The following is a 12,656-nucleotide window of genomic DNA, read 5'->3' as shown; positions in this document are numbered from 1 at the left end:
GGAAGTGTGGTCAGAAATTAGTAGGATGTGAGCACAAGGACATAGGAAGAAAAGGGTCTTGAATCGGGCCAAAGAGAATGGGGAGCAGAGAAGGCAGTTGAATCCAGCAAAGCTGGGGCTGGAGACTGAAAAGGGACTGTGTTGTGACAGAAGCTATGGAAGTGGGAGAGAGCAAGGTGAAGCAATGGGAAGGCTAGAGAGCTGGTGGGTGGAGGAGGTCCTGGAGGAGCCGAGGGCATGCTGTGTGGGATCGCTTTGCACCCAGGGGCTCCTTGGTGGCCTTTTGCCTTTCGGTGAAGTTCTGAGGTGCAGAAAGGGGGCTGGGTAGGGGTAAGAAAGGCAAATGATGTGCTGAGGTAGAGGGGAGAGGTGAGGGAGGGCATCCCACACAGGTTTTTATCTTCTCAGTGGTAACTGAAGCTGGGAGGCCTTCTGGATATCCAGAAAACCCGAGCTGAGAGCATCCTTGTCCTTCCCCTTAAATACATGAAAAAAACATGTCAGCCCCAACGTTTCAAAAGGAAGTTGGGGAATTTTACAAAGGAGGGTGGAGGGATCTGAAGCCAACGTGCATGTGTAGGATTTAGGAGTCTTGGGTCTGCCCCCAGGTCTATAAAGCTTTGTTTATAATACTTATTTTATCCTTTGTGTATTTTAAAATTTTACGTTTCAAGTAATCCAAAAATAAAGAGAAAACAATTTATGAAGTTTATAGACAGTGGTTTTTGAAGAATTTTGTAAGAGATGTGAATTTAAACAACTTCCTTTATTGTAATTTCAGCTGTCACTGTGATTTTCAAAAAGTTACTTTTTAAATTTTCCTCTTATTTTTCTCCCAGAATATGGGACTAGTCTTAAGGACACACCCTGGCAGGTCCTTCACCTTCATAATGAGAAAAAAAGGCCATACCTCGCTAGGCCTAATGTAACGGGTTTTCTGTGGTTTGGGGAACTAGCAGAGAGGATACTGTTATTTTTATCAGCAGAGGAACCACTGGCCAGAAACCAAAAGGCTGTAGCATGTGTGTATGTGGGGTGGTTGTGGAGGTGTCAAGGTGACCAAAGAATTCAGAATAATTTCCATTGGCTCTTGAAATGCATCTTGACATTCTCATTTGAAAAGAGGTGGGCTATGATATGAGAATTTACTTTGCGTTGAATCCTGAAGCTGGGTAGGGAAGATTCAACTGAGAAGAGGGGTCTCCAGCTCAGTCCCTTGAAAACAGTTCTTTCCACTCCCTCTGCTGCCAGCTGTCCAAGAATTTGGCAGTGGAAGAGGAGTTTTAGAGGCTTGATTTAAGGGAAGGAGCATGTGCATGTGCTAAGATGCCTCAGTCGTGTCTGACTCTGTGCAACGCTATGGATTGTAGCCGGCCAGGCTCCTCTGTCTATGCGGTTCTCCAGGCAAGAATGCCGGAGTGGGCTGCCATTTCCTCCTCCTCTTCCCAACCCAGGGATCAAACCTGTGTCTCTTATGTCTCCGGCATTGGTAGGTGTGTTCTTTCCCACTTGCGCCACCTAAAGGGAGGAAGGAGTAGGTAAACGGTGTACTGGTTTTTAGATTTTAATTTAGGTCTTTATAATTAGGTACATGAACCCAGAACTTCCAGATGTTCAAGCTGGATTTAGAAAACGCAGAAGAACCAGAGATCAAATTGCCAACATCCGTTGGATCATAGAAAAAGCAAGAGAATTCCAGAAAAACATCTACTTCTGCTTCATTGACTATGCTAATGAAGTGGATCACAACAAACTGGGGGAAATTCTTTATTAAGAGATGGGAATAGCAGACCACCTTATCTGCCTCCTGAGAAACCTGTATGCAGGTCAAGAAGCAACAGTTAGAACTGGACATGGAGCAAAGGACTGGTTCAAAATTGGGAAACAAGTGCGTCAAGGCTGTGTATTGTCACCCTGCTTATTTAACTTATATGCAGAGTACATCATGAGAAATGTTGGGCTAGATGAAGCCCAAGCTGGAATCAAGATTTCCAGGAGCAATATCAATAACCTCAGATACACAGATGACACCACTCTTACGTCATAAAGCGAACAGGAACTAAAGAGCCTCTTGATGAAGGTGAAAGAGGAGAGTGAAAAAGTTGGCTTAAAATTCAACATTCAAAAAACTAAGATCACGGCATCTGGTCCCATCACTTGATGGTAAGTAGATGGGGATACAATGGAAACAATGACCTTATTTTCTTGGGCTCCCAAATCACTGCAGATGGTGACTGCAGTCATGAAATTAAAAGACACTTGCTCCTTGGAAGAAAAGCTATGACAAACCTAGACAGCATATTAAAAAGCAGAGACGTTACTTTGCTGACAAAAGTCTGTCTAGTAAAAGCCATGGTTTTTCCAGTAGTCATGTGTGGACATGAGAGTTGGACCATAAAGAAGGCTGAGTGCCGAAGAATTGATGCTTTTGAGCAGAGGTGTTGGAGAAGACTCTTGAGAGTCCCTTGGACTGCAAGGAGATCAAACTAGTCAATCCTAAAGGAAATCAGTCATAAATATTCAGAAGAACTGATGCTGAAGCTGAATCTCTAATACTTTGGCCATGTGATGCAAAGAGCCAACTCATTTGAAAAGACCTTGATGCTGGGAAAGATTGAAGGCAGGAGGAGAAGGGGACGACAGAGGATGAGATGGTTGGATGGCATCACTGACTCAATGGACGTGAATTTGAGCAAGCTCTGGGAGATGGTGAAGGACCGGGAAGCCTGGCATGCTGTAGTCCATGGGGTCGCAAAGAGTCAGATACGACTGAGTGACTGAACAACAACAATTAGGTATTATGGTTAAAAAAAAAGTATATATATATATATTTCCCCCCTGTAATTTGCATTTGTCTTTCTACAGTTTCCTGTGACTTGAATTTGTCTCCACGGATGTAAACCAGAGTGACAAACCTGTTGGAAGAGGATGAGGGGATCTGATCCTGTTTAGACTCAGGGATCTCCAGGATCTGGTTGCGATGTTAATATTTGTTTCTTGCCTACCAGGATCTGGATATAAGGAAAAAAGTGAGTTAATCTTGCACGGCATGACTTTCATCCTTGAACTGAGGGCTAAATACATTTCCTCCCTTTCTTCCTGCTCCTTCACTCTCAATTTTTAAAATAATTTTTATTTAGTTATTTTTGGCTATGCTGGGTCTTCTTTGCTGCTCGTGGGCTTTCTCTAGTTGTGGCGCTCAGGCTTTTTATTGCAGTGGCTTCTCTTGTTGCGGAGTATCAGCTCTAAAGCACATGGGCTTCAGTAGTTGTGTCGTGAGGGCTCAGTAGTTGTGGTGCATGGGCTTAGTTGCTCCGTGGCATGTGGGATCTTCCCGGACCAGGGACCAAACTGGTGTCTTCTGCACTGCAAGGTTGACTCTCAACCACTGGACTGCCAGGAAAGCCCCACTTTCAATATTTTATTATTTTCTCTCTTTTTTTTCACTCTCAATATTTTAAAAATATTTATTTGGGGATTCCCTGGTGGTCCAGTGGCTAAGACTCTGAGCTCCCAATGCAGGGGACCTGGGTTTGAGCACTGGCCAGGGAACTAGATCTCACATGCTGCAACTGAGACCTGGTACAGCCAAAATAAATAAATACATAAATAATTAAAAAAAATATTTGGCTGCACCAGGTCTTAGTTGTGGCACACGGGGTCTTTGACCTTTGTTGTGGCATGTGAGATCTTTAGTTGGAGCATGTAGGACCTAGTTCCCTAACCACAGACTGAAATGGGGCCCCTTGCATTGGGAGGGCAGAGTCTTAGCCACTGGACCACCATGGAAATCCCTTCACTCTCAATTTTTATTACATCTTTCTTCTGGAAGTCATTAAAGTACTTTTGTTCAGGAGGCTTTTCTAGAGCTTTGCCTTGCACAGTTTACATGATCAACACTATGATAAGAACAAGAGTAGGACAGTTTAAGACTGAGTTGAGAAGAGGTAAGTCACAGATTTGCTGAAAGAGAGCAGAAATACCCCCAAAGCATGGAGCTGGGGGGAGACATGGGTAAAATTCCAATTGTCAGACCCTACCTGGGGCAGGGTCTAGGAATCTTGTCAGTTCAGTTCAGTCGCTCAGCTGTGTCCAACTCTTTGCGACCCCTTGAACAACGGCACGCCAGGCCTTCCTGTCCATCACCAACTCTGAAGTTTACCCAAACCCATGTCCATCGAGTTGGTGATGCCATCCAACTATCTCATCCTCAGTCGTCCTGTTCTCCTCCTGCCCTCAATCCTTCCCAGCATCAGGGTCTTTTCCAATGAGTCAGCTCTTTGCATCAGGTGGCCAAAGTATTGGAGTTTCAGCTTCAATATCAGTCCTTCCAATGAACACCCAGGACTGATCTCCTTTAGGATGGACTGTTTGGATCTCCTTGCAGTCCAAGGGACTCTCAAGAGTCTTCTCCAACACCACAGTTCAAAAGCATCAATTCTTCGGTGCTCAGCTTTCTTTATAGTCCAACTCTCACATCCATACATGACCACTGGAAAAACCATAGCTTTGACTAGATGGACCTTTGTTGGCAAAGTAATGTCTCTGCTTTTTAATATGCTGTCTAGGTTGGTCATAACTTTCCTCCCAAGGAGTAAGCATCTTTTAATTTCATGGCTGCAATCACCATCTGCAGTGATTTTCGAGTCCAAAAAAATAAAGTCAGCCACTGTTTCCACTGTTTTCCCATCTATTTGCCATGAAGTGATGGGACCAGATGCCATGATCTTAGTTTTCTGAACGTTGAGCTTTAAGCCAACTTTTTCACTCTCCTCTTTCACTTTCATCAAGAGGCTCTTTAGCTCTTCTTCACTTTTTGCCATAAGGGTGGTGTCATCTGCATATCTGAGGTTATTGATATTTCTCCCGGCAATCTTGATTCCAGCTTGTGCTTCATCCAGCCCAGTGTTTCTCATGATGTACTCTGCATATAAGTTAAATAAGCAGGGTGACAGTATACAGCCTTGACGCACTTGTTTCCCAATTTTGAACCAGTCCTTTGCTCCATGTCCAGTTCTAACTGTTGCTTCCTGACCTGTAAACTCACCAAATTAGCTGGGGCAAGCTGGCTTTGAGTCAATGAACTAGTTCTTTCCGTTTCCTACAGATGAGGGAAGGAACTGAGACTTGTTGAGGGAACTGCCCAAGACGCCATGGCGAATTCAGGGCAGGGATGGGGATTCTGGTGCTCCTTCCCTTGGAGCGAACTGGGCACTGGTGTGTGACACCCTCAGAACCCAGGTGAAAGGGTTAGTCACTCAGTCATGTCTGACTCTTTACCACTCCGTGGACTGTAGCCTGCCTGGTTCCTCTGTTCACGGAATTCTCCAGGCAAGAATACTGGAGTGGGTTGCCATGCCCTCCTCCAGGGGATCTTCCTGACCCAGGGATCAAACCCAGGTCTCCTGCATGGCAGCCACCAGGGAAGCCCTCACGCCCCATAGCCTGGTGTTAAATGAACAATGATGCCTTGTCAGTACTCAGTCCACATTCTTGCCAGAGTAATCCTTGTCTTCTTTTTCCTTTGCCCTCTCCCAACTCCCCTGCTTTTTCTGGGTGCCCTAAGCCACAATGCAAATAAACTTGTTTTTCTCAACATCTGTGTGAGACTAGAGACATGAAACTCAAAGATTGCCTCATCACCAGGCTGCCTTACCAGAGATCTGTATCTTGTTTATTCACTGAGACAACAGGCAGGTTTGAAATCATCGGCATGGCTCTGGGATAGGTGGAGGGAGGAGGCTGCTTCTTGGCCACCCATGGCCCATCTCCAAGGCCCCAGGACACGCTGGGAGCAGATGGTGAAGTTCAGGTTTGTCATGGTGCGGTGGCAGCCAGTCCCAGGACAGGGCCTTCCCCCTGCACTTGTCATCTGCTTACAAGAGTCTAAAACTGAAGGCACTTTGTAAGCCTGTAAGAAGCAGTTTGGGGTTTCCCAGGTGGCTCAGTGGTAAAGAACCCGCCTGCTAAGGCAGAAGATGTCGGTTCCATCCCTTTGTCGGGAAGATCCTCTGGAGGAGGGCATGGCTACCCACTCCAGTATTCTTGCCTGGAGAATCCTCATGGACAGAAGAGCCTGGCAGGCTATGTCCATGGGGTCTCAAAGAGTCAGATACAACTAAATAACAGCAACAACAAATCCAAACCCTATGCCTTGGGTAAGCTAAAGGATGGGTATCCTGACCCTTGCTTTCCAGAAATATGTTTGCCTCCACTCTTACTAGGGTGCAGGGGTCCCGAGTAGTCCTGGTTGGCTCAATCTCAGGCAGTGAGCAGCTCAGCTCAGTTTTTCTCCTGCCCTTTGCCGTTCCAGATACTGCTTCCAGGAGACTGGATGGACCTTGACCTCTGAATGTTGGCTGACCTCAAGCTGCCAGTTACTCAGTCCAGAATGAACATGAGGTGGAGGGCTGACCCTTCTTCCTGAAGCAATGAGGGCAGCCCTGGCCTGAGACATTTCTCATGGATCCAAATTAGACTTGGCATCCTGCCAAGGGAAGTATTGACTAACTCATGTGGTGCACGGAAGGGAAAGCGGTATACCACGTGCCTCCCGAACGTCCAGCTTACAGCTCTTCTTGGCTGCTAAGGGTGAAGCAGAGGAGACGGCTGTCATGGCAACTCATGCTGGGCGCCTTTAGAAGGCAAGAACGCTAAGTGGCAGAGGAAGACTCTGGGGGTAAGGAGGACGTATCACGCTAAAGAGCAAACACATTTCCATATGGGATAAGCCCACACCACATACAGGTGGAGAGACGTGTGGAGAACCACAGACACCCTCACGCTCTGCGCGGGGACTGCGTGAGGAATCCCGTCACGTCCTTGCTTCCTCTGCGTCTGAGGTGACAGCTTCCAGTGTGCCAGGCTGTTTAAACTGGGCCCCGACAGTTTGAGGTGATTGCCTTTTCCACTTATGTCAGACTCACAAGGCAGAAGACATCCCAGAAAGCTCTGAAATTTTGTGACGATCCACGGGCATCTGTGAGCGGCAGGTCCCCCTGAGCCAAGCTTGTCATGAAGGTGGCAACAGGAGCGCTGTCTTGCTGCTTCTGGGCTCCAGATGCTCTGATTGCCATAAAACCAGGAAGAAAATGGGGAAGGGTCCAATTTCAAAGCCAGAATATATTTTGCTGAAAATATGAATATGTGTGTTGCCTTCCGGAGAGTGTGCTCCCTGCGGGAGACCCGCACAGTTTATTAGGACGGAAATGGGAACGAGAGGTAAGGGCTTCGCTTAGTAGAAAACTAGCAGCATTGTGTGGTTCCCTGGGGGGCACCCCCGGGGTCCTCATCAAGCAGCCTCTCCGCAGGGGGCGGGGCGCCTGGTCAGCACAGCTATAACTCATCCATCATGGCGAGCAAGTCGTCCCCCTTGCTGGCGCTCCGCCTTGACTGGTCCGTGATCTCAAACTCCCCCATGATCCGCGCCAGCTCTTCGTTCGTCTGCTGGTCCTGTGAGAGGAGTGAGAGGAGGGAGGGAATGAAGAAAAACGTGTGGGCATGACGGCCTCTCTGTGCAGCTGGTGGTTCATTTTCCCACCCCTGTGATGCACTTCGGTTCCCCGCCTGTTTGTCAGGATAGGGGCTGTGTTACGTGCTGATCAGAGAGGAGGAGGAGGGAGGGCCTTTGAAGTTCAATGTTATTATAAGAATAGGAGGGGAATAAGATTTGACTTGTATAATCGCCTGCACGCACCTGAGTAGCTTGGATGTTGATAACTTCGTAGGATAACTCTTCTGGCCTGGTGAGTGCTGCTTGTCTGTACAAGAGGGTCGAGAAACGGGTCAAAGGTTGGGATTTTTCTCCCTGCCAGCAGGCAAACTGGTCCTTGATAATCTGGTAACCTATTTTTTTTTCTCTTCAACTTTCTACCCTGTCCCCAACCAATGCACCCTACACTCCAGGAAGTCAAGTCCTTCTATGTCTCTGTGCTTTTGCACATACTAAACTCTGCCAAGAATAACTTTTCCCCTTCCTCTGCTTGGCAGACTCCGAGACCCAGCTCAGTTGCCAACTTCTTCAATCTGCTGGGGCCAAGTCAGTCCCCACGTCCCTCACTGGAGCGTGTGTGACGTGGCGCTGGAGGGACCTGTGCACGTGTTCACGCTCCTACAATGCTGGGAGCACCTGAGAACAGGCTCCAGGAGTTATGCTCCATCCTTGGGTCCCTATACTTAACACAGTGCCTGTCACTCCACTGGAGAGAGAAATACAAGGCAACCAACCCCCACCCCAAATACATGGTTGTGAGAACAACTGCATGAGATAACAAATGCAGAAGTTCTCTGGAAACTGTAAAACACTCTGTCAGTCTCAGTGAATTACTACCACTATTGGTTCTGGGGGTGACCGTCTAATCCTGAAGATGTCATGCTCCAACCTCCTTCTGGTTTCTTAAGTCTTTTTTTAAATATGATTATCTTGACTTCCAATTCTCCTGAGCTGTGCTTTGCTAAATAAAACATTAGAGCTACTCTTTGAATGAATCCAGAAGATTCAGGCTATTTAATACTAGTGGATTCTTCTTTGACTAAGGTTGTCGCGTTTGCTGATCTTTCATTTGTGATCTTCATTTACATCTGTGTTTATAAGTGATAAGAACCACTTATTTGGTTTATGATGGTCATTTTTTGGTTCTCATCACACTTAGAATTTTTATATAGGTCTTTAAACAAACGGGTTGAAAACATACTCCTCCTCTTCATCAGTGGTGAAGAGATTCAACCGGAATCCTGGCTCAGGGCCACCGGGTTTCTGAATCTCCATGCCTCCTATCAGCCTGGCCAGGAGATTTAGTTCTTCTTTAGCAAGAGGGTTCGGAACGATGCTTTCCTGCAAAATCAATGTCATGATTTTTAGCCACGTGAAGATGATTCAATTCCCTGCTGATACCCCAGAGACCCCGGGTGGTATTACAAAACAAGGCAAAACAGTAACTGTCTAAATGATTTCTGGGAAGAACTGGGTCCACATGAAGCATAGAAAACAGAACCAGAAGAGAAATAACCCATGTCAGAAGCAGAGGGACTCTAGCAAGGTGACAAGCCAGAGATTCTCACACTTTCAAGATAAATGGAAGACCCCAGGGATCCTCGTTCTCCTCAAACCACCTTCCTCCTCGAAGGAGAACACTGCTTCCTCTTCAGGCAGTCTAGTTCCCCTAGCCTTTACTGGTGGCCTGGGTGAAGGCTCCAGGTCCAAGGGCACTTGTTCCATGGGAGCAACCACACTGCCCTCCGGTGGTGACCTGTGAGCACACCCTCGAATCCCTTCTCTCCCGTGGCTCCCACTCTCACCGCCTGGCCCCACTGCAGCCTGCACCCTCCTCCTACCCCACTCTTTCTAACCCGGCTTTTTCCCTGCTTCGCGCCCTGTGTGCCTGTCTGGGCGGGTCTCTGGCCACTGCCACTATCGCCTTATGATCCAGCTACATGAGAGGGACACTGACTGCCTGCTTCCCCTGAGGAGCACGCCTCGGGTGCCTTGTCCTGTTATCTTGGTTTGTGTGCTTTTTTCTCCTTCTGAGCTGTTTCGTATCTGCCTCACTCCAGAGCCCCAATTGAATGTCACCTCCTCCGAAAAGCCTTCCTGTTCCCTGTCCAGGGGGTTCCTTCCCACCCCCTGGACAGAATATGTGTTCTGACACAGCTTTTTGCTCAGAATGCTCCGCAAGTTTACCTTCTGTCTTCCGCCAGGTTATAGTTATTTGTTCCTATCGCTGTCTTTATAAGCCTAGTGTATTACAAGGCCCTTCAGGATGGGACCAAATCTAAGCCAGCTCTGTGTCCTGGGAACCACCCCTCCGCCATAGACATAGTTCAATAAATGTATATAGCATAACTGAATAGTCCATGATTTGGCCTATAGCTAGATGATAGCTAGGGCAGTGAAAATTTGTACAAAAGAATTCAGAGAACCCAAATCCCATTTTGAACCCAACTTTCACATCATTACACAGGGAAGCAGGGAAAGGGGATGTTTTAACGATCAGAATACACACAAGTGCTGAACTCAGCAGCCACGGACCTCACAGCACTGGTACAATGCTATTTCACATGTCCTTATGTGTGGTTCCTGCTTAATTATGGTGGTGGAGACAAGCTTAAAATTATCTAATTAGTCAGATCACTGGAAGTCTCCATGAGAAACTGTAATTAAAAACCTGTGTACTGGTAAGGCGGAATGGAGAAGACTGCAAACAGGGAGGGAAACTTGGCCAGCTCTGAACTCTAGAGACCCCTCCCTTCTCCCTGTCCAGACTCTTGTATCTAGAAATTAGCTCTGAAGATAAACACGAGAGGCAGAAGCTCACCTGTGTCCGTGAAGCTAAGTTGTTTGATGCTGCAGACATGTGGGTTTCCACGGGCCGGTTCACGCTATACCTGGTGGCAACGGAAAACCACGAAAACATTGTGCAGGCCTTTTACCCTGACTTCCTTCTAACTCATAAATATAGTGCATAGCTTTTACTCTGAGGTATTAAAAAGCATCCAGAAAGGTGCTGGGGATACAGACTATAACTAAGTGGGTGTCAACCACTCAAGTTTTGCTTCTTGCCAAAACAGTACCTAGGAAGCTGTATGGAAAATTTTCCTCCTGCAAAGTAATGTGTATTTCTGGAAAAAAACATGATTGGTACATGAACGCCAAGGCCTTTTGGGTCTCTACTGCATTAAAGGTTTTGGCTAGTTCTCTTGTATGGCTATTTTAAGTTATTTATCTTTTTGACCTGTTAATCTACCTTCTGGTGGAAGATCTGAGGTGCCCTTTGGAAATGTCAGGGCCCTGCCTGCCATGTCTCTAAGGGGAAATTTTAATTGTCAGCAGGGGTTTTTCACTGCAGAAGTCAAGCTGGTTTTTCAAATGACGGGACCTCTGCTGCACTGGAATTCATTTGGGGAAGGAAGAATTTGCTTACATGTTAGTTCCCAGTTTTAGGACTCGGTCTCCATAGAGCTCAAGAGACCCTTCTTTGGGGGCAGCGACATAGCTCCCGCCATGCTTAAATTCTGTCTTCTTCACTTCTTCGCCTTTGTTGTTGAATGTTCTACAAGACAAAGTAGGACACGATGGGACTTCCCAGGTGGTCTAGTGGTTAGGAATTCACCGTGCAATGCATGGGTTTGAATCTTGGTTGGGGAATTAAGATCCCATATGCCATAGAGAAACTAAGCCCGCACGCTACGACTACTAAGCCTGCATGCTCTGTGCACCAAAACTAGAGAGCCCATGTCTCAACAAACGTTCCCACGTGCTGCAGCTAAGACCTGATGCAGCCAAATAAATAAATATTAAAGAAAGAAAAAAAGCAGGACGTGATGACATGCTCTCCAAGCTTGGAGAGTCCCGGAGGCTTCATTATTCTTTGTACTATGGGACCAGAGGGAATTTACACATTGCTTCAAGATAAAGATGCTAGCTGATGTAACAAAATGTGTGTGTTTGCGGGTGTGTGCGCTCAGTCACATCTGACTTTGAGGCCCCGAGGACTGTAGCACGCCAGGCTCCTCTGTCTGTCGAATTTTCCAGGCAAGAATACTGAAGCGGGTTGCCACTTCCTACTCCAGGGGATCTTCCCGACCCAGACCCAGGATCAAATCCACGTCTCTCGCATCTCCTGCATTGGCAGGTGGATTCTTTACCACTAATGCCAGCTGGGTGATAGTAATACAGTAATAATGATAATAATATTTATTGAGGATATGCTACGTACTGGGTGGTGTGTAGCAGTTTAGAGCATTACAGTATTATCTTATTCATCCTCACAGTAAACATTCAATAGATGAAGAAATAAATCTTGGGGGTATCTGCTAGGTGACAAGCTGGGATTAAACCTTACCTCCTCTCTGCTGTGCTTAACTGGAGAAAGGGAGGGGCCGAGCATGGCTGCAGTCTATGTGGCGGCCCACATATTGGTTTCCTGGCACCCTGAACACTGGTCTGACAATTACTGTTGAGCATTAACTCACCTGATGAGTCCAGGGACTTCAGTTCCCCAGGGAACGGGCCCAGACACTGGCAGCACAAAACGACCGTTGGAATTCTGAACTTTGTCCTTTAGAAATATGGACACCTAAGGGGGAAAAAAATACTTGGTGTCATTTTCTTGGCATATTTCCATAGACATATGCATTCTGAGGATGGGAAGTGTGTAATGGCTTAAGATAAGAGAGAAAAACACACCATAACAAACACCTGCAGAGTACAGTGTTTTTACAAACAGAACCTCTTTGGAGCCACATAACAAATCTTCCAGGTGGGTAGTACTGCTGTGCTGTGCTCAGTCACTCAGTCATGTCCAACTCATTGTGTCCCCATGGACTGCAGCCCACCAGGCTCCTCTGTTTATGGGGATTCTCCAGGGAAGAATACCGGAGTGGGTTGCCATGCCCTCTTCCAGGGGACCTTCCCAACCCAGGGATCGAACCCAGGTCTCCCGAATTGCAGGCGGATTCTTTACCAGCTGAGCCACCAGGGAAGCCCAAGAATACTGGAGTGGGTAAGCTATCCCATCTCCACGGGATCTTCCCGACCCAGGAATCGAACAGGGATCTCCTGCATTGCAGGCGGATTCTTTACCAGCTGGGCTACCAGGGAAGCCCATGGGTAGCGTGACCCCTGCCTTCATGATGAGGAGGGTTGGTGTTCACAGAGT

At 47.1% G+C, this 12,656-nt stretch overlaps 1 protein-coding gene across 3 annotated transcripts in view; it reads right to left on the bottom strand.

The window, feature by feature from the left end:
- OSCP1 (organic solute carrier partner 1) overlaps positions 1–12,656 on the bottom strand; it is a 40,496-nt gene that overhangs the window by 6,618 nt on the left and 21,222 nt on the right. For 2 of the 3 annotated variants that reach the window (XM_081488844.1, XM_081488846.1), the window contains 6 exons: positions 11,971–12,074; positions 10,920–11,048; positions 10,314–10,383; positions 8,694–8,833; positions 7,697–7,760; positions 7,108–7,452 (listed from right to left, as the gene is read on the bottom strand). In XM_081488844.1, the coding sequence (XP_081344970.1) occupies positions 7,336–7,452; positions 7,697–7,760; positions 8,694–8,833; positions 10,314–10,383; positions 10,920–11,048; positions 11,971–12,074 (624 nt within the window). In that variant the 3' untranslated portion in view covers positions 7,108–7,335. Of the gene's footprint in view, positions 1–5,656; positions 7,453–7,696; positions 7,761–8,693; positions 8,834–10,313; positions 10,384–10,919; positions 11,049–11,970; positions 12,075–12,656 lie in introns of those variants that run through there. The other variant, XR_014053311.1, reaches the window with a different exon arrangement.

The sequence above is a fragment of the Giraffa tippelskirchi genome, chromosome 5 (assembly GCF_054371585.1).
Source record: "Giraffa tippelskirchi isolate mGirTip1 chromosome 5, T2T-mGirTip1v1.2.pri, whole genome shotgun sequence".
NCBI lineage: Eukaryota > Metazoa > Chordata > Mammalia > Artiodactyla > Giraffidae > Giraffa > Giraffa tippelskirchi.
Note: the sequence above shows the minus strand (reverse complement) of the source record. Positions and strands in the feature narration are given on the sequence as shown.